The sequence below is a fragment of the Squalius cephalus genome (genome assembly GCF_949319135.1).
Source record: "Squalius cephalus genome assembly, chromosome: 21".
Lineage (NCBI taxonomy): Eukaryota > Metazoa > Chordata > Actinopteri > Cypriniformes > Leuciscidae > Squalius > Squalius cephalus.
In genome coordinates this window covers 15,497,270-15,521,288 of record NC_137142.1, presented here as the reverse complement: position 1 = coordinate 15,521,288, position 24,019 = coordinate 15,497,270, and the positions used below count along the sequence as shown (strand labels likewise).

General features: G+C 39.4%; 1 protein-coding gene across 4 annotated transcripts; it reads right to left on the bottom strand.

The window, feature by feature from the left end:
* Nucleotides 1-164: 164 nt before the first annotated feature.
* Nucleotides 165-23,528, bottom strand: nin (ninein (GSK3B interacting protein)). Of its 4 annotated transcripts, none has more exons than XM_079854891.1 (26): nucleotides 23,329-23,528; nucleotides 17,989-18,180; nucleotides 17,650-17,737; nucleotides 16,582-16,754; nucleotides 14,951-14,996; nucleotides 14,705-14,877; nucleotides 14,475-14,618; nucleotides 14,233-14,391; nucleotides 14,007-14,143; nucleotides 12,721-12,861; nucleotides 12,279-12,453; nucleotides 12,007-12,117; nucleotides 11,404-11,493; nucleotides 11,184-11,310; nucleotides 10,977-11,068; nucleotides 9,395-10,734; nucleotides 5,524-5,622; nucleotides 5,383-5,434; nucleotides 5,059-5,196; nucleotides 4,853-4,930; nucleotides 4,612-4,758; nucleotides 4,355-4,522; nucleotides 4,152-4,277; nucleotides 3,641-3,736; nucleotides 2,033-2,149; nucleotides 165-1,930 (listed from the first exon to the last, which is right to left on the bottom strand). In XM_079854891.1, exons 2-26 carry the CDS (start codon nucleotides 18,169-18,171, stop codon nucleotides 1,715-1,717), a joined length of 4,416 nt encoding a protein of 1,471 aa, XP_079711017.1. In that variant the 5' UTR covers nucleotides 18,172-18,180; nucleotides 23,329-23,528; the 3' UTR covers nucleotides 165-1,714. The 4 variants fall into 4 exon arrangements, with proteins under 4 accessions (XP_079711017.1, XP_079711018.1, XP_079711019.1 ...); XM_079854892.1 differs by having other exon boundaries at nucleotides 2,033-2,146; XM_079854893.1 differs by having other exon boundaries at nucleotides 10,977-11,057; nucleotides 11,179-11,310; nucleotides 23,329-23,406.
* Between the last annotated feature and the right edge of the window lie 491 nt (nucleotides 23,529-24,019).

The following is a 24,019-nucleotide window of genomic DNA, read 5'->3' as shown; positions in this document are numbered from 1 at the left end:
AAAAATGGGAGTAAAAACCTTGATTTGGGTACTTTTAATTTCTATATATGTATAAAAGAAAGTTTTCACATCTATATTGCTAAAGAGAAATGTGCAATATTTATGCATTCAAAAGGAAAACTCATTACCAATGTTTCCTAAAACTTTTTTTTTTTTTTTTTTTTACAAAAAAAGGAAAGTTTTATGTTTTTACATTCAAGTGTTATACAATTAACACTTCATATATTATATTTGTCATTTTCATAACAAATAGTGGTAAAGCATAGCTTCTATACTTCACCAAAGGCTGTTCCAATGCTAAAAACACAAGGACACAAAATTCAAAGCAATTTCAAAATGTTTAAATGCCTGTAAATCTCTGTGCATTTTTCCACCAAAGCATCAAAGCTTGTAAACTCCATTCGTTGAGAGACGCCTGAAATGAAACTTCATAACCAGCAATTTTCTTCTCCACACACAAATTATACAGTGGTTACCATGAGGCTTAAGTCTCCAAGCTCCGAGTTTCTTTTAATCCACATAAATATTTTAATAGATTCCCTATTATTCATATTCACAGTGCTCATAATGCATGATTACAGTTCATAAATGAAAAATAGGTACACAAAATAAATACACAGCAGAAAGTCCTGCTGCAGTTAAAGTAACGTTATGGGATGTTCTATTTTTTTGGTGCACATTCTCAAGTAAAAAGGTTTATATTAACTAAACAATCCCAAAGACATAAAATGCACTATAACAAACAGGAATAAACAATGTGACATTTGCCCTTTAATTTCCTTCTCTGAGACGTAGGGAATCACTGACCTTGTTTGCATTTCACTGAAAACTATGTAATGACAGGCGGCTGCATGCATGCGTGCGAGAGATTGTGTGTGTGTGTGTGTGTGTGTGTGTGTGAACACTAGGGCCTCAGCTGTTGGACAAGCTTCTCTAGGTCTAAGAAATTTCACCATTCCTTAAGACAACCTTCCAATTGCAGTTTAAGGTCCAGACTCACCAAAAATATTACAGTACGGCTCAGTAAAACGATACTGCTATAAAATTCAAATCAAATCATTAAGAGCAATAAAAAATAAAATAAAATAAAGCAGCCATAAGCCCTTAAGTCTTGATTTTGGGGTCTACTAAGAATATGTTTTCATGCTTGAACGCTCAAAAAACACATTTTTCTCTTATTTTACATTGTTGCAGCTCCTCTCTTCCCAGTCTGATAGTAACAGTTTAGTTTCTGCTTCTATGAAGCCCCTCCTTACAAAAAGCACAATGTGCTCTGATTGGTCGGCTGGACCAGTGTGTTGTGATTGGTCAACCACTTCAAGCTTGTTGCTCACCTTATCATAACCGCGAATTTCAACCTCTGTGGTTTCAACACACTACTGACAGGCTTAACCCCCTTTTTTTGCGAATGCCTAGGGCGAGAATTATTTAAATGAGGAATATTGTGACATGTTCGTTCCTGAAAGAAAACTGAAGACTACAATAGAGATGCTTCTCTTTAAAGGAATGGTTCACCCAGAAATGAAAATGATTGGGAAAGAGATTTGAGTTGTATGGCAGAGGGGAACATTTTCAGTAAATAAATACTTATATTTCGGTCAGTTACACAAAGCTTTCGTATGGCTTCAGAGACTTAGAATATAGTGCGCAAGTCATATGGACTACCTGGATTTGTTGTCCTTATTGTAGCTTGACTGTGTGTAATACAGTAAAATCAGGAGCGTGTAAAGTGGTAGGGCGCAGGGGTCAAAGGGGAAGGGCCAAGGTCACGGACGATCTTGTTGAGGCTAGAAATTTTCTCTTCTAGCAGGAAGTTCTTCTTCTCTGCTACTTTCTGACGCTGTTCGGTCTTCTCCAAGGTTTTGAGCAGCTGAGCGTTCTCCACGTACAGGTCTTTGATCAACACGTCGGACTCACTGTTCCTGATCAACTACAGAAGCAGAGAGAACATAACGGTTCGACTGGAAGTCTGGTTTGGAGTAAAATGCATTATCAAGAATGGGTCAAAGGGCATGTTTGTGCATTTCTGTACCTGTTCTTTCAGCTGAGACACTTTCTCCTGAAGCAACAGTTTGAGGTTTCTGAGCATGAGCTCGACTTCTCTCATTCTCTCCTCCATCTGTAAAAGCGCCACCTCCCGCTCGTCCTGCTGGGCATACAGATCAAGGTCAGAGGTCACGAGGTCATTGGTCTGCTAGAAATCCATTGCCTTAGTTATGCTAGACACCACAACTGCTCTTAGAATGATTCAATTAACAGTTAATAACCTTGCATGGTCTCTGTACCTTCCCTTACTTGTATATGATCTATTATTGAGTTTTTTTCCATTTTGATTTATGAGCAATGAAAACAATTAAATGTATGAAAACTATTTTTGTAATATTAATAGTGTAAAATTAGGGACATGTAAAGAGGTCACGGACAATCAAGAGTAAATCATTAAAAAAATTAAATAAAACAAAATTAAACACTACGCAAAATATTTCACCTAATAGTTTATTTGGTTTCACTTTTATATAAAAAAACACATTCACATCAATGATGGACATAAAACATTTAAACCAAGTAAAGCAACATAACATAATCCAACTAATAAAATAAAATAAATCAATAAATTAAATCAATAAATAAACATCATTCATTAATTAGAAATGCCAGAATGTTCAGTAAAAACACGTAGAGGTAGAGAAAGTGATGGATTGAGTCTTCATTAAATAAAAAATAAATAAGAAAATAAAATAAAATTCAAAAGCTGGATTTATCTCAGAACAATCAATCATTTCAGCTGTAGTGCGGTCTCATGTTAAAACTGATGCCATAACAGTGCAAACTTTAAAAAAAAAAAAAACAATACTGTTTTTTCAAATGCTTGAAAATCTTAAAATAAATTCAAACATAGATTGTACTGCCCTTAATGGTATTTAATGTCAAAATCTTGTTTTACCAGATATATGTGCCATCATCTGGATGACAGAGGAAACGACTCACAGCCAAGAGCATATGCAGTATAACGCCACCTTGTGGCAGATGTAAATCACTACCATTCTAAATCAGACAAGACATTGGCCTTAACAACTCAAACAAAAACAACAAAATCTGTCAGGAAGGGTTCGGTGATTGGGGTAAAGGTCAGAGTTCAAATGGGAGATGATTTCACAGGTTGCCACTCTCCTATTGTCTGTTAGTGATGATGTCACAGCTCTTACACCTGCAGAGAAACATACACACAGTGCTATATACAAACATCTCATACCCACACACAGCTGTGACAGAACAGGCTTACACAGGTACAAACTCAAAAGCATATAAGGCCATTAATAAAGACACACCCAACACCATTCATTTAAACAACCTAGGGGGCGCTCTAACACTGCTACTACACAGAAAACAGACCCAGTGCTGCCCACACGCTTCTTAAAGAGTGAATACAAAGGATGATGAGTGTTTTCCAGAACAAAGCAAACAAACATAGACACCAGACGAGCCCAAGTCACCAAAGAAAACCTGAAACCTCAGAGACCAGACACACACTAAATACTCCTCAGAGAGTGCAGCACAAGCGTACACCGTGACAGTATGCACTGACCCGAGAGAATTCTCATGCTGGCTGTGATGCTGAGTGTTTGGGTGTGAGTATTACCTGCATGTTGAAGTCTGGGCCATCACTATAGTGCTGTCCTCTCTGTTCCCCTGGAAACTGTAGAGGAGATGAAGGCAAGACTGCAGACAGATGAGCCTGAAACAACACAGAATCAGTGTGTTATTATGAGGAAATGCGTGTTTGTGCACATGATAAGGAGTGTTAAATACATCAAGTCAACTACTGACAAGAAAAAGAAAAGTTTATACACATATACATTCACTATGGAATGAATATTCACTATGAATTTACTTTTGCAATCACTGTCAAGGGACAATGCATATTTAGCCAAAGTGAAACAATACATAAATGTATAAATAAATACAAATAAATAATTAAATAAATAAATAAAAAGTATATAAAAGCAGCTTATAAAAAAAAAAAAGTTTCAACACAATTTTGGCTCCAACAAAGTTTGAGGTGGGGTTACCCGTTTGGGGTTGGGTATAGCTTCATTGTACATTAAGGTTTGTGTATTGTGTTATGTGTGTATAAAACACTTGTGTATAACCTTGTTCCGTGTTGATAGCAGCTGTGTGTGCAGAGCCTCCAGTTCATGTTTCAAAGCAGATTTTTCTTGATCTGCAGTTTTCACGAGTCCTCTCTGTTTCACACTTAATGCCTCCAGATGGCGGATCTAAAAAAGAGCATCATAATCATCATTCTTGCGCACATCCTATGGATGCTAGAGGTGTTTAGTAAACATGTTCTGACCTGATCCTTTGACGTCTGCAGCTCTGAGCTCATCTCGCTCATCTGCCGCTTGAGTTGTTGGTTCTCCTCAGTTAGTGAGGCATGCTCCGCCTCCATCAGCCCAGACAACTCCGCCCACACACGCCTCCCCTGCTGTTGACCAGCAGACACAACGGAGACCTCCAACAACTGATGTGGAGAAAGAGAGAAAGAGGAAGGAAGAGTTGTTACAATCTTCATCTAATGAAATAACAGAAGCTCCGGTCCTCAATACTCACCCTCTCATTGGCATATTGCACTTTTTTGTGCAAAGAAATCACTTCCTGTTTGAGGGCATCCCTTTCTTGTTGTGTGATGCGTAGGTCAGATTTGAGACGGACGTTCTGCTGAGTGAGTGTTTGTAAAGATGAGTCCAGTGACATGACCTGAAGGAGACCAGGAAACATTTGTAAAGTAAAGTGTCAGATGCGAGAGAAAATGGGCAATGAGGGGGTCTCGCATTGTGTGTGCTTTTTGTACCTTTTCTATGCACCGATTGAGTTCTGATCGAAGCAGTTCTTTTTCTGTTCTGGAAACAATCTCCTCCCGATCACAAAACTGGAAGCGAGTGTGTATGTGTGCATTCAGAAAGACAGGGGCATGGAGGAAAAAAGATTAATATAATGAACATTCCGGTCACTGGAACTGAGCATTTTACTATGAAATTTACACACTTAAAACCATACCCCATTCTTTTCATTGGTTGAGCTGTCATGTTGACGTATTACTTCCTGAAGCGCATGTCGAAGCACATGATCTGCATTCTGCTGCAATAAAATATTCTCCTCCTCCAGCTGCTGTCCCAGGCGACGAGGCTCTGAGAGCTGGAGAAAAAGACATTAAGTGTGTTTGTTTGTGGACATGCGTGGCTCATTACATGTTTAAACACTTCTGTGCTTTTAAATATACACACTGTAATGATAGATGGCAACATAATAAATCATTTCCATCTCTGCATGTAACTCCCTATACGACAGTTTAACTTTCTAAATAATGGAGTTAAATCTCACCTGTCTCCTGAGAGCTTGTACCGATCTCTTCCCTTGCTTCATGTGTTGCAATCTGGAGAAAGACATTATTTGTTGTCATTCAACAGCTCTTGTATGAAAATTGAGAGCTATTAAGGTAAAACAGCAGTGCGCCTGTCTTACCGCAGGTCGTCCTGGTTCTCTCTCAGGTCCTCCTCCCTCACTGTTGAGATTTTGTGCCTCAGAATGAAGTTCTCTTTAGCCAGACGACAAACTTCACTCCTAAACACAGAAGGCATTGTAAATCCACTTGGTGAAATTAAATTCAGTACAACAATGACCAAGCATAGCAAAATGATGCATCAGTTTGTTGCATAGAGCATTAGTTCAGAGTAAATTTTTTCAGATTAGGTCAAACATTCATTTAGTCTGTTAAATGTACAACAAGCTCCACACGATTGCATAGGAAATTTGTAATAGTTTAGACAAAGATTGGGTAAAAACTGGTATACAACAGCTACACTACACAGACGGATCTTTTTTGTCAATACTGGAGTACAACTCCACCAGAGTTTGTAAGTGTGTGGGAGAGACTAATGGTGGTGGTCGGGCCTCTATCTCTGGAAAAAGGCAGGGTCTACACAGGCACTCGCACACAGAGGTGATTGAGCAGCAGAGGGCAAACGGGATGAGGGAATTGTGGATTCTGTTCTACTAAAGCAGGACAAAGGGGACCATCACATGGTACCTCCGTTCCTGCATTTGTTCATGGATCCTGAGAGATTTGTCCTGCAGATCAGCAAGTTCTTGGCGTAGTTGTAAGTTCTGCTTCTCAAACTCCATGCAGAAGAATTCAAGCTCTGCTACAGCAGCAATCTTCTCTTTTAACTGGGAGTTGCTTGATGAGTTGTTTGAAGTATCGGAAGAGTCAGAGTCCCACTGCGGCACCTTGTCCTGGTTATCAAGTTCCTGGAGAAGTACCTTCAGTTTGGAATTCTCCACTCTGAGTTGTGCAGTCTTTTCCAGGACAGACGCCTGCTGCTTGTGGAGGTCCAGGACTACATGCATCTTACCCTCCAGACTTTTGACTCTCTTCTCCAGGTTTCTGTTGCGCTCCACAAGCTGCAAGTTCTCTTGGATGCTTTGCGCAAAGCAGGTATTTAGCTCAGCAAGTTGCACATCTTTGATTGAGGCCTCCATTTGGTCAAAACGATTTGGTTCTTGATGTATGATATTCTCTTTATCCAGATACTGCCGTTTAGGGCTCTGCAACTGGGAGCTAGTGCCTTCTGCAGCTTTACTGTACTGCATCACTGTTTCTTGAAGATCCAGGATCTCCTGTATGCACACATCTCTGAAATCAGCAACTTTATCCAGTTCTGTGTCAACTGTGGTTAGGCTACAAACCTTATTTGCAAAAGCCCTGATTTCATTCTCAAGACTTGATATGCTGATACCGACCTCTGGATTGTCTTCAATCACAGGTTCAAATGGTTTGCAATTGTATTCGATCAGGGTGTCATCTGTGCTTGGAGATTCATGGTGTTGCAAGCTCTCCTGGTTATAGGAAGCTTCATTCTCAACCAAGATTTGAGCTTCTATTTCTGTGCCATTCAAAATATCCTCCTCGGCCATCTCCAAGATATCATCTCTTTGAGACTCTGTACTATTCCTCTCAGCATTCTCCAACTCTTCGTTCAATGCTGCATCTTCAGAACCACCGACTCCAGGATTACTAAGATTCTCCTCAGTCTTTTCCTTCTCTTCTATAAGACAGGCACAATCAGGGATTTCTGTTCCACTATTGTTAGATTCTACATCAGACATATCTAATTCATCAGCACAAGGGTTTGAAGTTATATCATTTGTAACTCCAATCTCTAGGCATCTGTGGTGCTGTGGATCACCAAGCCCAGAGTCAGTACCTTCATCCATTATGCCTGCTTCCACTTCATCATCTCTGTTTACAGAAGACTCCTCACATATGAGGTGCTTTGGACAGACTTCATCAGTTGATTCTGTGCAGGTGTATTGGTTGAGTTCACCAAAGGGCTGTACTGTGGATTCTTTGGAAGTTTCTTCACAGTTGTCTCCAATGGATTCTGCATAGATTCCTTCAACAGACTCTACGCAAGGTTCCCCCAAGGGTTCCGCAGAAGGTTCTCCAGTGGTTCCTGTCAACTGCAACACAATTCCTTCCAACTGCACCACTCTCAATGCCAGTGCGTCTCTCTCTGCAAGCAGAGCCTTTCTCTCATCCTTTAATTCCTGACAGAGGAGCTCCTCACCCTCCTGGATTGAGCCTTTCAGCTCCTTGCTCTCAGTGAAGGAAAGTACTTCCCCTCGCCTGCTCTCCAAAGCAGACAGACTCCATTGCAGCTCCGCTCGCTCCTGGATGAAGTCATCCACGGCCTGTTTCAGCATCTCTTCCAGCTCAGTGGCTTTGTTCTCTGCTTGTGCCAGCAGCAAGTCTTTGGCCTCCATCCTATCCTTGTGCAGCTCATTGAGTTGACGGCTCAGCTCAATCTCTTTTGTTCGAGCAGCACTGACAAAAATCTCCAGTTCGGCCTGAAGTTGTAGGTTCTTGTCTGTCAGAGCTTTAATATCTTGTGCGTTTGCAAGTTCAAGGCATTGGTTCTCGATTTTGAGCGCCTCCCTCAACAGCTTCCACTGTTGCTCCGCCTCCTTGGTGGCTGCCTCTGACTCCTCCTCCCAGTGGGCACGATCTGCAGCATGCTGTTGGGCAAGTGCTGCAATCTCACTTTGGTAATGTTGCTTGAGTTTATGTACATCTGCCTCAAAACGTTTAGACACCACCTCCTGGTCACCATTGAAACGGACTTCCACTTCTTCGAGTCGCTGAGAGAATTGTTTCTCCAGCTCTCTCCTGCACACGGCCAATCAACATTAACAGCTTATAGCATTACCTAAAAGAAATACTCACCAACTCATATCATATGGCACATTTAAAATGAGTGGAGATGAAGAATAGTAGACAGTGATTTTGTATGTTTCAAGATGAGAAGTAAAGTGCTGTTAAATTCAAAAGCACATCATCACACATGGGCTTGAGATGCATGACTTTGATACCTTTATATATCAGGGGTCTCCAACCCTGCTCCTGGAGCAGTGTTTCTCAATCCCGATTCTCAACCCCTTCTCGTTTTAGTGTGGACAAGGCCTAAAATGTGCAGTTCTGGGGGTACTCCAGGACCAGGGTAGGGAAACACTGTTCTAGCAAGACTTCTGTCCCAACTCTGCTTCACCACACCTCCATGAAATGTAAGCCTAGTAAAGTAAAGTAACCCTGAACACCTTGATTTAGGTCTGGTTCAGGTGTGTTTGATTGGGTTTGGAGCTGAACAGGATAGAAGCTCTCCAATAGCAGGGTTAGAGTTTTCTTCTTTATTTGGACCAAATTTCCCCAAGATTTTTTAATTCAGTTTAATTAATTTTGTACTTGTTTCCCTAGTGTTTCCCCTATTATTACTTGAGAAACAACACTGCTTAAGACTTGTTTCCAGAGAATGCATCTTTAATATAAGTGTACTTTGTTTTACTGCAATTTTTAAAAACTTGATTATACTTAAAGAAAATGTTTGTAAAATGTTTGTCTATCATTTATGCCAAGTCAGCTACCGTGGCATTAAATAGGTAGATATATAATAAATTTAAATATATTGAAGATTAAAACCTATAAAAAAATAAATAAAAAATATTTTATTAAAAAGAAACTTCTTAAACTGAAATCAAAAGGAAACTTTAATAAAAATGTAAAAAATAAAATATTTAAAAATAATTAAATATAATTTCTCAAAAAATGAAAACCACCACAGTTCAATTAAATACGTTTCACAGATAGAGGACTCTGGCATGAGGCACATAATGAGGGATCCAGTGTAAGACAAAACTTGTACTAAAGATAATATTTTGATAAATACAAATATTTAGCAGTGTATCCAATTTGAGGACATGCATCAGTAGAAATAAAATTTTCACACGTAAAAATATAAAAGTTTTAAGGTTATTTTCAGTTAGCAAGTGTGTGTCTTACCTCTGTTCTGTAATGTCTGTGCGTAGTTTCTCCAAAAGGCTGCTGATTCTTTCCCTCTCCTCGCTGTGTTTGGCACACAGATCCTGCATGGCCTCCCTGTGCGCCTCCTCCATCCGGCCCTGTTCTTCATTCAGCACCTGCTGCCACCTTCTCTCTTGCTCCTCTCTCTCCACTTGCAGTCTTTCTCTCTCCTGCTCCAAACAGGCCCGCAGCACCTCCTCATGCTGTTTCTCCATCTGAGCCCTCTCTCTCCCCCAATGCTCAATTATCATGCTCTCATTCTCTTCCTGCTGAGTTCGGAGATGTTCCCTCTCTTCCTGCAAACGCTGTAGTAGCAGAGTGTGATGCTTGTTCTCTAATGAAGCCTGCTCCTCATCCCACTGCTGCCTGAGCCTCCTTTCCCTCTCTAACCTCTCCTCCAGCACGGCCTGCAGCGCCTCCTTATTGATCTCCTCTAGCTCCTGCTTCTCCCGTTCCCACTCCTCTCTCCTCCGTTCTCTCTCCTCCAGCGCAGCTTTCAATGCCTCCTTACTGATCTCCTCTAGCTCCTGCTTCTCCCGTTCCCACTCCTCTCTCCTCCGTTCTCTCTCCTCCAGCGCAGCTTTCAATGCCTCCTTACTGATCTCCTCTAGCTCCTGCTTCTCCCGTTCCCACTCCTCTCTCCTCCGTTCTCTCTCCTCCAGCGCACCCTGCAATGCCTCCTTACTGATCTGCTCTAGCTCCTGCTTCTCCTGTTCCCACTCTTCCTTGAGCCTCCGTTCTCTCTCCTCCAGCACAGCCTGCAATGCCTCCTTACTGCTCTCCTCTAACTCCTGCCTCTCTCGTTCCCACTCCTCCCTGAGCCTCTTTTCCAGCTCAACACACTCTTGTTCTGTTCTCTGCTGCATCTCCTCAAGCTGAGCACTTAGCACCTCCTCATAGCTCTTCTGCTCTTGTTTCCATTGTTCCGTGAGCCTCTTCTCCTCCTTTTCCTTCTCTTCTTGCAGTCTCTCTCTCTGCTCCTGCAGACTTGCCTCCAGCACCTCTTGGTGCTTTGACTCCCTCAAACTCATCTCCTCAGCATGCACTCTGCTCTGCTCCTCATGGGCAGTCTGTTTCTCCTCCAGAACTTGCACCTTCGCGTCCAGCTGTTCTGCACGGCTTCTGGCTTCCTGCGCCTCCTGCGTGAGAAAGTGAAGCTCCTGCTGATGGAGAGTCTGGAGGGCAGAAATGTCCTGCTCCAATCTGTTCGCTCTCTCTAGTTCTCTTGTCATCTCCTCCCTCAAAACCTGCACCTCCTGTTGGTGCTGCAGAGAGAGACGACTTCTCTCCTCTTCTGCGCTGCGTTTTTCTTCATAAACCTACAGAGGGGATAAGAGAGCAACAGCACGTCTTTTATTCTTTGACCAATCCAGGGCAGTTTTGGATTTAATTTCATCTTAAAGGTATAGTTCACCTAAAAATTTAAATTGTCAGAATTTTTGAGTGATCTCTTTACTGATATGAATGCAAATACACTAACCCCTTCTTTGGTTTCACACACTTTATGATAAATCTTTATATTTTTAGAAGTTTTAGTATGCACATCGCCCTGATGTCTCACCATTGCCCTGATGTTTTCTATCTCTTGTTGGTGCTGCTCCAGTAACATCTCTGTCTCAAGACTCATGTGTAATGCCTGCCGCTCTTGAGAACCTACACATGCATACACACAACAAGCAAAGCTCATTACATGTGGCAGAAGATGACATCCAACTCTAAGCATTCATTCAGTGTTGTCTATGAGTATGAGCACACATGTATACGTTACCTGGGTCTGGACTCTTGCTGGTCAGTTCATCAGACAGACTCAGTCCGGGACGTGTCGAGGGTGTGTGACCTGAAGTCTGATATTCCTCCAGCTGAGCTTCCAGCTCATCTATACGATCCTGCAGCTCCTACAATACACATACAGATATAGATGTGAATTTCAGGCAGAATAATAGAATGAAACATATGGAAAGTATACAAAAAACAGAGAGGTTACAGACCCTGCACTGCTCCTCGTAGTTCCTGCGCAGCTGTCTGAGACGTTCCTCCTGCTGGTAAAACTCTGCACTGTCTGGATCCAAATCACCAAACTACACACACAGAAACAAAAAGAACAATTAGAAACCCACAAAACAATACAATACAATAAATCAGTAATGGTATGACAAATGACAGGATCATCTAAATCAGTGGCCAATATCAATATCAACTTTCCAATTGTTCATGATTTATTGGAAAAGTATTAAAGAAGAATTTGTAAAAATATTTTTACTACATTTTCATTTTAGAAAAATGTTACCTTTCTTACCTAGAAAAAATTTTATTCATAAAAATAAATTAAAATGTCCATGTAGTTATATAAATTTAGATGGCTTTTCCTGGTCTAGAATTCACACTTTTCAAATTAGACTACCTCATTTATTCAGCTTTTTCAAGACAATGGGAATGCTGATCTATGTAATCAGAAAGATGTGTCTGTAATGTCAGCAGGCCTGAGTATGTGATGTCAGCATTGATGGGCATCTTTGGTGATGTCACTATCAATCTACGCATGCTTCTCCTCACGTCAGTATTGATGTCTGCATCTGTGCTGATTTCAGTACCTTCTCTTTCAAAACACCGTCCAGATTTTTCTGCACTTTGTTCAACTGGTTTTCAACCTCCACCAGTTTCTCTGTGGTCTCAATAAGCTCTGACTCCAGGCGACCATTTTCCTACACAACACAAAGTTATTGAAGACAAACCCATGAAATAGACTCTTCAATTCCAACCATAAAATCAAATCGAATCAATATGACAGGTTGACAGAAATGTGATGTAAACATGTAGCAGGCAATTCATAAGTAAAAAATATCAAATGCAAAATGCTGATTACTTTAATGGTGAGAGTTAGGTGTTCTCGTAAGAAGGTTTCATCATCTTTCATCTTGCCAATTCCCTGTTCAAGCTCTTCTCGTTGCTGATTGGCCTGCTGCTGCACAAGCTCCACCTCTCTACTTAGCTCTGCCTTCAGAGCGGTCATACTCTCTTTATATTCCTGCTCCAACTTCCTGTACATAATTGCATGCATGGACATAAACACACATTCACATGACACATGAATACACATGCTCACACCCACATGCACAGATCATCAATGTCCATAGAACAGGCCTTCTGTGTTTATGCACCAAGTCTCAGCAGGTAAACAAAGACACTGTTGAGGAAAATGTCACATCACAGATGATATGCAGAGAAGTTTAAATCTTTAAGGGCTTTCTGCATTTAAAGGGCAGTAAGATGGTTCAATTACGAAATTATTGAAAGTGAAATGTTACCGGAGGTTAAGTTCGTTGTTGCGTTCGATGGCAGCATGGTGGTCATCCACTTCAGACGCCAGCTGAGATTTCAGTTTCTCTGCTTTGTCCAGATCAAAGCGAATCCTTTCCTTCTCACGCCTTTCCAGGTCAACACACTCACTGTCACACAAAGAAGTATGACATTAGAATCAATCTGGAGCTCTGAAAATTATCTTGAGTGAATCTGAATAATGAGCTAGATTGATGAAGAGTGCATGAAGACAATTTAAAAGAGTCTTAATGTGCTAGAGTGACCCTGAGTGTGTGGTGTAAATCTAAATAAAGACCTGGATTTAGGTCACTCTAGACCAGGGCTGGGTGACTTCGGTCCTGGAGGGGCACTGTCCTGCAGAGTTAAGCTCCAACCCTAATCAAACACACCTGAACAAGGTAATCAAGGTCTTTGGGATTGCTAGAAAGCTACAGGCATTTAAGTTTTTGTTAGGGCTGGAGCTAAACTCCGTGGGACAGTGGCTCTCCAGGGCTGAAGTTTCCCATCCCGGCTTGAGACTGTGCAAACGCACTTTTTTACTGGAGAGAGTGAAGCAATGGATTAAACAGAATATACATTTAGATTAATATTCCCCTCTCATTAATAGAATGAAGCACTCGAATTACATAAATTCATTATCCAGAAGTCCATTATCCTGAAACTTTTTTTTCAGTGATTTTTAATAGGTTTATTATTAGTAGTACTAGTAATTCCTTAGAGTTTTACAAAACTAGAAAAATATTTTGAATATTTTATTAAGTTTTATTACACTTCCAGATCTAGAAATGACACTTTTAAAATTAACTCTAGTTTTTCCAAGACTGTGGGAATCCTGATTTTCAAATAAAATGATAGTTGTTGAAGTAATACATTAAAATGAGAAACATTTTACCTCATTTTAAAATATATTTTGTCTTATTTTAAATAATTTTAAGCCACTTTGCGGCCCCCTTGGAATTGTGCTGAGGCCTCCTTGTTGAGAACCATTGATCTAGAATGAGCTAGAGTAAGTGTGATTAACAAACTGAAGTGATCTAGTATGATGCAGAATGAATAGCTACAGTGCTCTAGAGTGATGATTAGAGTAATGAGCTGGCGTGAGTGTTAGTATACGAGTTGGATTTAATGAATGATTATTACGATGATCATACAAATTAGTTATATGAATCATGCAGTAGTATGCTGGAGAAGTTCTAGTTCTAGATAAATCTAGACCGAGCTTGAGTGAGCTGTGAGAGTTGGAATGAGCTAGAGTTCAAATACATTGACTCACAGCAGATGTCTGATTTCTGCCTTAAAGCTCACTAGCGCCGCTTGGTGGATCGAGTTCTTAGTGCTCAGCAGCTCATTCTCTAGAGCAACGGTCAGCTCAGACAGATTCACTTTACCTTCCAGATTAAAATCCAGAGCCTACAGACAGACACACACATAAAAACTTGTTACGAATATCCCAGATTAAATGTAGAGTTGTGTAGATGTACAACGTCTATGCGTTTCACCTGTAGAATCGCGGAGCTATTATCCACTCCCTCTTCCATCCACCGGTAAAGCAGAGTTTCCACAGGAGCGTGTCCCGATCCATCATCCAAATCTGAAAACACCCTCAGACCGATTGTACTGCTCAAAGCACAGGAGATCCTTCGGCCCGACTCATCAAACTTGAAAGAGAGAGGGATGGGGAAAAGAGGTTTAACTATTATATTTCAGCATGTTTTATGTACAACCTATATTTGTGTACTACCTGAGTAGAATGGTGTCTCTTTAATTGTCTGTAGGGTGTAGATACTGATGGTGTGGGTGGTTTGCTGTGGTTTATTATGCATGAGATAAACTCCTGCACATCCATTACACTTTCATCAGCACCTTGCAACAGATCCTCACCCACCTGGGAACATTCAAAAACACAAGAACTGTGTGTTAATATGGTATTTAACCACTTAATGTATCTCAGGTTGTGATGATGGAAAATACCTCAATGCCTATGCGCTGGCAGAGTGCCTGTAGCTGTTGCAGCGTGGCCATGCCGTTTATGGGTAGAGAGAGCTGATGACAGGCATTCTGCAAACGCTCCTCCAAGTCACAGAGTGGCACTGCATTGCCTCGTGGTGTACTGGGTTCATCAGGGTTCCAGAGGTGCATCTGACCTGCACACAAACCAGTGTAAATCTCTGGCATAAAGGAAGATGTCTGGGGGGGTTTGAGAGTATTTAACCTTACCTTCTGCTTCAAACTCTTCAGAAATGCTCATGTCAGCATTCCAGCGCTATAATGAAAATAAAAATAAAATGCACAAATGAAAAACTTGTTATCATCACACCCCCAGGAGGGGGCAGTACTGAGCAACAACGAGACAGCAGAAGATCTAATAGAGGTGAACATACAGTATAAGGAGGGGTGTTAACTGTCACATTAATAATTTAATTTGACTTTATCAATGTCAAAACAAATGCCTTCAGTGATCACCTAAGCAATGTGTGAAACACTGCCTATACAGGCAGGAATTTAATAATGTTCATAAAAACACTTCCGTTTAAAAAAAAAAAAAGTCTTCTTGAAAAGAAATAATGCATTTTATTCAGCAAAGATGCATTAAACTGATCAAAAGTGACAGTAAAGTCATTCACATGGTAACAATATAATCAATTTTTAAACTTTTTATTCAAAGATTACTGAATTAAAAAAACAAACAAAAAAAAACAACATAAAACGCAAAAACATTAAGCAACACCTGTTTTCAAGATTGACAATAATAAAAAAATATATATATCTTGAGCAGAAAATCAGCATATTAGAATGATTTCTGAAGGATCATGTGACACTGAAGACTGGAGTAATGATGCTAAAAAATGTAGTTTTCCCAAAGGAATAAATTACATTATACATTTATTAAAATAACAAAATATTTCACAATATTACTGTTTTTAATGTATTTTTTAATCAAATAAATGCAGCCTTGGTGCGCTTAAATAACTTTTAAAAACACACATATATATATATATATATATATATATAACTATATAACTATATAACTATATAACTCAATAGATAACCAAATAAAAAATAATGTAAATAAATATAATAATACATTAATCCTGCAATAAACCTACAGGCTTGAATGCATAACTAGCCACAGGTTGTGAAACTAAAAAGCCACTGAATCAATTACTTCCCTATTGTTTAGTCAAGATCATTGTGTGTGTGTTCAAATACGGACCGGGTGAATTTCGGGGGGTGTAGGGAGCAGATGGAGAATACTTGCAATGGAATTCAGGGGGTAGGGAGGGGTCATTGTTCGTCAATAGACACCCACCCCCCTCCAAACACACACCCTGCACATCTGCTATGATAGAACCGGAGGATTGTTCACACGTCAGACTATCAGACAGAGCTCTGCGCAGCAGTGTGTATTAATGTGCACCTGCTGGAGAGCATGGCCAGAGTCACACACACAAAGCTCACAAAACATACGCCAGCAGGAAATTTGCTAAAACATCTTTTCATCACAAGATAGGGTTAGCTTGACTCGATAGTTTGAGTGCTTTAAAGCCAGTGGGATGTGTCTTCTGAGACTCTAAAATCTCATTAATTCAGTGACACACTGAACTGCTGTCAGAGCATAGGGCAAAGACACACACACACACACACACACACACACACAACCAGACTGTGTGTTTCTGCTCTCTCAGGTCAGCCAGAGTTTTTCAGAGCTAGTTCAGAATTCTTCGTTTTCTCAAGGAGACTCACAACTTTAACCTTCATCTTATCTGTGTATTCAGACATGGATGATTCCAAATGAGAAGAATGTGCCTCAACCTTAATCTTCACTGTTATTCATGTCTGTTTGTTACCTCACGTTTCCTGGGTACAGTCCTGTCATCGCTCTCTTGAGCATCTTCATCCTTCTCCTCCTCATCTTCAGCCTGTGCGTGTGAATCAGCGTGTGTGTGAATGAACTCCGGAGCAGTGCGACGGCCATAGCGCTTACTGCCCTTTACAAAGCGTGGCTGGACTTCTGGGGAATCTAGGGGAGAGACAAAAGGACTCTTGCAACATTTAAACTATAAATACATTTCTGCAGTAAAATCAAAACACTCTTTCACAAATTTTGCGCAAGGGATCACCAAGTCAGAAGTCATTCTAATATATGCTGATTTGGTGCTCAAGAAACATTTACTTGTTATTATTATTATCAATGAAGAAAACAGTTGTGCTTCTTAACATTTTTGTCAATACATTTCAATACTCGTTGAAACCATCATTAACTGTGAGATGTCATAATTAGAGAAGAGCTTGTTTTAAGATAGAATAGTCTTCATTTACACTCTCACTGCTGTCAGATAATCCTTCTTAATCCAGATTTAACCTCACATCCTCCCTATTTACTCCCTGAGCTCCCGCTGTCTGGCTTTTAATACATCCTCGGTTACATCAGGATTTCCAAACACTGAGCAAAACTGTTTGATCACAACCTGCAGTTTCAATTACAGTCAATTATAGTAAATAGACAAAATATCTTATAATTGAATTTTGTAATAGTCTCATACAATAGTCATAAATCAAGCAGACTCAAGAATAAATGGCGACAAACACAAAGAAACTATATTATACCTAAATAGATATTTATTTGCATACAGATAAATATTTATTGGAGCATGTTAGATGATGATTGCTTGAAAATGGAGTTTAAATTGTAAATACTAATGCCATTTTCTAGACAGCTGGGTATCCAATGACGAATATATTTAGAGTTAAATAATTATTGCTGATGCCAAACATTTAAAATGATCAATGAAGTTCAGTAATCAATGAAGCAATGATGTTCCAACGTTCAAGATTACCATTACATGATTCATACCTGCATTATTTTGGTTATCAGCCCAGATCTGACATAAGAAGCTACATTATGAGGATGTTACCTGGCTGTTCAAGACATTCCTCCGGATCATCGGTGTTTGTTCTTGACAACACGAGGATCAGTACATCCTTAAACTGTTCAAAATCAACCTGAAAAATGAAAAAGGTAGCAATAAACCACTCCTCTTTTCATCCAAGTATATCAAGACTATGCAGCTTCTTGTTTTAGATACTCTAAAAAGTTCTTTGGTTTGGGTTTTTTTGTACAAAATACAAAGTTTCTGAAATGTAATCCACACTCAAATTCCCCTGACCATTAACAGTATTAAATGTCTCAGCATTAAAAAAAAACTAAATCACACAAAAAATTAAACTAAAATAAAAGATGCATGTTCTCTTACCCGAGCACTGATCTGGTCCTGCAGCAGAGTGTGTAAGAGTGTGTTCAGTGTGTTCTCCTCCAGCTGAAGGGCCCGGCAGAGATCGGTCAGTTCTTCAGGACTCAGAGAGCCCAAACCACTGCCATCAAAACTTTCAAACACCTCTTTCAATCGTTCCTCATACTGGTCCCTCGCTCCATCCATCAGCCTTTCCTACAGAGACACAGAGTTACACATTCTGCCCACTGACATTTGGCCTATTTAGGCAGATAGTTCACCTCTATACCCACAATAACTCCAATGTCTTCCTGTTCAAAACACAAGGATGCAAAAAGAGCCATCAGAAACCAAAGAAAACAGTAAAAAATAAAAATGGACAAGAGGAACGACGAGCTCAAGCGCAAGTGCCTGACACACACTGGTCACTTCTACCAGAGAGGCTGTATTGGATTTCAGCCATTAAAGGACTACAGCTTTCATAACAGCAGAGCTCTTGTAAACTCAAACAACGTTCCCAGACTTGACTAATGGATTTCCATGAACCTTTTAGTCGTTCAGAAGGACAAGGAGCATTTAGAACATTTCCATGTCAGGTACCAATCTTTTGAATTAATAGGTGAACATGAGGATATTAGGGATGTGTAATAAATTAGTACCGTGTCAATTATCTTCCAATATTATCGATTTAATTTTATTATTTAATTTATTTTATTATATAATTTCTTTAAAAATAATATTTATTTAAATAAATAAATAAACACCACTTTTGCCATCATCTAACAAAAATGAATAATCATGTTATTTTTAAAAGACACTAATTAACACGGTTAAATGTAATTTTTCACAAATCTTAAAATTAATTTCCATTTTTCATACTTAAAATTTAATGTTGTGATGACTAAATTCAATTTCAAAAAATTAAAAACTGATTGAACTTTAGTATTTTATTTGTAATTTATTTTGACAATTTTAATAATCCGCAATAACAAGAAAATAATTATCAGTTTATTAGAGACGTCCCTACCGTGCAAATGTCTCCAGGACAGACTAAAATTGCAATGGTTGTTTGCATGCAAGTTTTACTCAATGCAAGCACACGCAATGATTGTGTGCTCATGGCTATTGAGAGTATGTGTGAATAAGATCCAAAGGGAACATTTAAGCTTGATCCACAAAAATGGAGAACATACAGACCTACAGCACTATTTCTGACACACAAAATCCATCCGCTCAGGAAGAGAAGAGATCTGTGGGCTAAATGCAGAGCGGTGCACAGATGAGAGAGGCCAATGTCAGGACACACAAGTTATAACTACTGAGATGATGAACACAATTAGGGCTGCATGATATAGCCTATTGAAATGATTATAATATTGCAAATGTGCATATCGCAATGTAGATAACTGCATGATTTTAATACTCCAAAAGATTACAAAAACAAAGTGCAAGTTTAAGGTCACGCAGAGAGTAGACTGGACACATGACTGTTACATACATGTGACATTCTTAATGTATAGGCAAATAAGCCCAATAAATAAAGTACTCACGCACACAGAAAGCCGCCTCTCGGACAGTGAGTGACTCCGAATTCAGTTCCCTTACGCAGCTTATACGGCCAAATACACACAAAATGATAAAATCTTGGTGAGTATTTACTAGGGGTGTTAAATTCCGTGTTTTTGGAATCGACTTAGAATCACTATACATTTAATTCATACAGTGAAGACTAAGCAGTGAAGACTAAGGGTGTATACACAGACTAAGCAGTGTTTTATTTTTACATTTGATTATTCAACTTCTGTTGTTAAATAAACTTAATGTAGGCCTACCTGAAACCCTGAACCCCCCTGGTTTACACTGACATTAAAATGACACTTACTTTTTATGTAATGCTACAGTAAAACACTGCTGTTCACTTTCAGAAGTTACAGTGAGGAAAATAAGTATTTGAACACCCTGCTATTTTGCAAGTTCTCCCACTTAGAAATCATGGAGGGGTCTGAAATTGTCATCGTAGGTGCATGTCCACTGTGAGAGACATAATCTAAAAAAGAAATCCAGAAATCACAATGTATGATTTTTTAACTATTTATTTGTATGATACAGCTGCAAATAAGTATTTGAACACCTGAGAAAATCAGTGTTAATATTTGGTACAGTAGACTTTGTTTGCAATTACAGAGGTCAAACGTTTCCTGTAGTTTTTCACCAGGTTTGCACACACTGCAGGAGGGATTTTGGCCCACTCCTCCACACAGATCTTCTCTAGATCAGTCAGGTTTCTGGGCTGTCGCTGAGAAACACGGAGTTTGAGCTCCCTCCAAAGATTCTCTATTGGGTTTAGGTCTGGAGACTGGCTAGGCCACGCCAGAACCTTGATATGCTTCTTACAGAGTCACTCCTTGGTTATCCTGGCTGTGTGCTTCGGGTCATTGTCATGTTGGAAGACCCAGCCTCGACCCATCTTCAATGCTCTAACTGAGGGAAGGAGGTTGTTCCCCAAAATCTCGCAATACATGGCCCCGGTCATCCTCTCCTTAATACAGTGCAGTCGCCCTGTCCCATGTGCAGAAAAACACCCCCAAAGCATGATGCTACCACCCCCATGCTTCACAGTAGGGATGGTGTTCTTGGGATGGTACTCATCATTCTTCTTCCTCCAAACACGTTTAGTGGAATTATGACCAAAAAGTTATATTTTGGTCTCATCTGACCACATGACTTTCTCCCATGACTCCTCTGGATCATCCAAATGGTCATTGGCAAACTTAAGACGGGCCTTGACATGTGCTGGTTTAAGCAGGGGAACCTTCCGTGCCATGCATGATTTCAAACCATGACGTCTTAGTGTATTACCAACAGTAACCTTGGAAACGGTGGTCCCAGCTCTTTTCAGGTCATTGACCAGCTCCTCCCGTGTAGTTCTGGGCTGATTTCTCACCTTTCTTAGGATCATTGAGACCCCACGAGGTGAGATCTTGCATGGAGCCCCAGTCCGAGGGAGATTGACAGTCATGTTTAGCTTCTTCCATTTTCTAATGATTGCTCCAACAGTGGACCTTTTTTCACCAAGTTGCTTGGCAATTTCCCCGTAGCCCTTTCCAGCCTTGTGGAGGTGTACATTTTTGTCTCTAGTGTCTTTGGACAGCTCTTTGGTCTTGGCCATGTTAGTAGTTGGATTCTTACTGATTGTATGGGGTGGACAGGTGTCTTTATGCAGCTAACGACCTCAAACAGGTGCATCTAATTTAGGATAATAAATGGAGTGGAGGTGGACATTTTAAAGGCAGACTAACAGGTCATTGAGGGTCAAAATTCTAGCTGATAGACAGGTGTTCAAATACTTATTTGCAGCTGTAGCATACAAATAAATAGTTAAAAAATCATATATTGTGATTTCTGGATCTTTTTTTTTTAGATTATGTCTCTCACAGTGGACATGCACCTACAATGACAATTTCAGACCCCTCCATGATTTCCAAGTGGGAGAACTTGCAAAATAGCAGGGTGTTCAAATACTTATTTTCCTCACTGTATAAGGATGCTTTCTATTCACAAAAAAGAATGTGAAACATGTTTGTTGGTTATATAATTTTTAGTTTTTTAAATATATTTAAATATAATTGTCATTTATTTTACACAAGTAAAGCATTATCGTATTGCATTTTGAATATTGCATTATTTTACAAGTTATCGCATTTTTCTTCAACATTGTGCAGCCCTAAACACAATCAAACACGGTTTTTGTCCCAAGGTGTCCTGAAACCTCTGAAAGGATATAAGTGTGTGTATGCATTTATTATTCTTCAGTAGATGGTGCACACACACACACACACACACACACACACACACACACACAAGGGGGAGGGTGTTTGGTGCCCATCTGCTCCTTGCTAATGACATCACCGGCCCCTTACAAGGACGTCTGAGAGTAGCCAGGTGTTCCTCTATTCAGGAAGAATAGATTCAGAGTATATGGACGAGGTAATATTTGGAATTGATTTTCGGGGGCAATTTATTCTAACCATATAAAATGTACAGCATCAATCAAACTACTTTTCAATCTCAGTCTGAACAATTATAGCTGTAACGTTTAATATCATATTAATTTTAAATACAAAAGTTGTAAACAGGGTAACCACAGTTTTTAAACCAATGAATTTGTGATAATTGGATTTTTTACATTTTATTTTTTCCTATTAGTTTCATATTTATTCATAATTATTTTTATTGAGATTGTAATCAAAATTAGGAATTTTGAGCAAAAATTTTGGATGTACTAAAATTATTCATTTTAAAATTGTATTAAATCATTTCATTTTAAATGCAAATTGTGATATTTCCAGGTCTGGAAATCCAAATTTGTTTGCAGTTTTTTAATGACCATGGGAACCATTCTCCCACCAAATAATGCACAAGTAACAATTGTACTGCAATAATACATTTTAAATAATTTTCCTAAGTAATTTTACTAGAAAATATCATATGTATGTCAAAGTCTGCTTTGTTGGCCATCAGCGAGCGGCACCCATTGAAACTCTGGTATCTGATAGCAACAGGTCTCATATAGAGCTATAAGAGAATAGAATATGAGACATCTGAGAAATCTTTCAAATGTTAGGCATAATATTAAATATCACTTTTAGATATTCATTTCTAATAACTAATATTAGCCCAGCTCAAAAGCAATCCAGTAAAACCTAATCAACAATCATATTGATTTCAGCATCATGCAAGTGTCCAGCAGTGAAACAGACACAAAGGAAGACAATAACAGACACACATCAGAGACAGATGAATTGATTCAGCGGCAGACAGAAAACTCAGTAGGTATTAGTGGTGTCTGATTCGGTTTTAACTTAGTTTTGAACGACTTTTAAACAACTAGCCTAGTCACTTTAAAACAATGACACCACAACCTGTTGAAAACCAACTTCCCTCATCACATGTCTACAGTTCTGCAATCTCAGATGATCGAGGTCATCAGTCCATAACAGTAACTATTAGCAACATAAATACACACAGCAACATTAAATACACAAACACGCCATTAAACACACACACACAAGATCACTGCCATATATTTAAAGCCTACACAAACACTTAATTCACCTAACATTAACTCTCAGGTTGGTTTGTGGTATAAGAAAACAATAATAAAAATCTTTGTACGAAGAAGATACAAAGTTCTGAACTTCAGCATTGTCAGTCACAAATGAATCACCAAATCAAATTACGACACAAGCTCAATAAACCATATGCAGGACACATAATGTTCAAAATGAATGCATGAATCTGTTAGGAGAGATATGACTGTGATTTGTGTGTGATCAAATCAAAGTTAAACCCATCAGAACATACCCGGCGGTACCACAGATGCGCGCGCGCTCTCTCTCCGTTATTCGCCTAGAAGTCCATTAGTTTGATCCAGAGCTCGCGCTCAAACTGAACCGTTCTGCTAGTGTTTGGATCTAATACCGGAGCTAAAGCTGTGAGTGAGTTGTCTTTCTGCTGAGTGCTCGGGTCAGCGTGCAACATTGTCTGTTATAATGGGGTTGGTCAGGGAGATTTTGAAAGGCCCTGCAAGAGGAAGAGGAGGAGACGAGCAGAAACACAGCGCGCAACAGCGCCTCCAGCAGGACAGTGAAGGAACCACAACACCTGTTGAGCTTGCTAGACCATTTCTTATACTGTTTATGGCGAGCCACGAGACCTAGACGAGTTCTCTTTATTTTCAACTTTCTCACTCTTGCATCCTTTCTCGCATTCAATACAATGAAGATTTATTAGCTTTTTTTTTTTTTGTTGAGTGCCGCATTGTCAAATAATCCAATTTACTCTAAGTTTGGGGTAAGTGAAATGATTTAATATGTCTGAAAAAAAGTATCTTACCAAGGCTATACTTATTTGATCAAAAATACAGTAATAACAGTAACACTGTGAAATATTAATACAATTTAAAATAACGTTTTATTTATTTTAAAATTTATTCTTGTGATTGCAACTCTTGAGTAACATTTCTTATTATCAATGTTAGTGGTGTAATAATGTT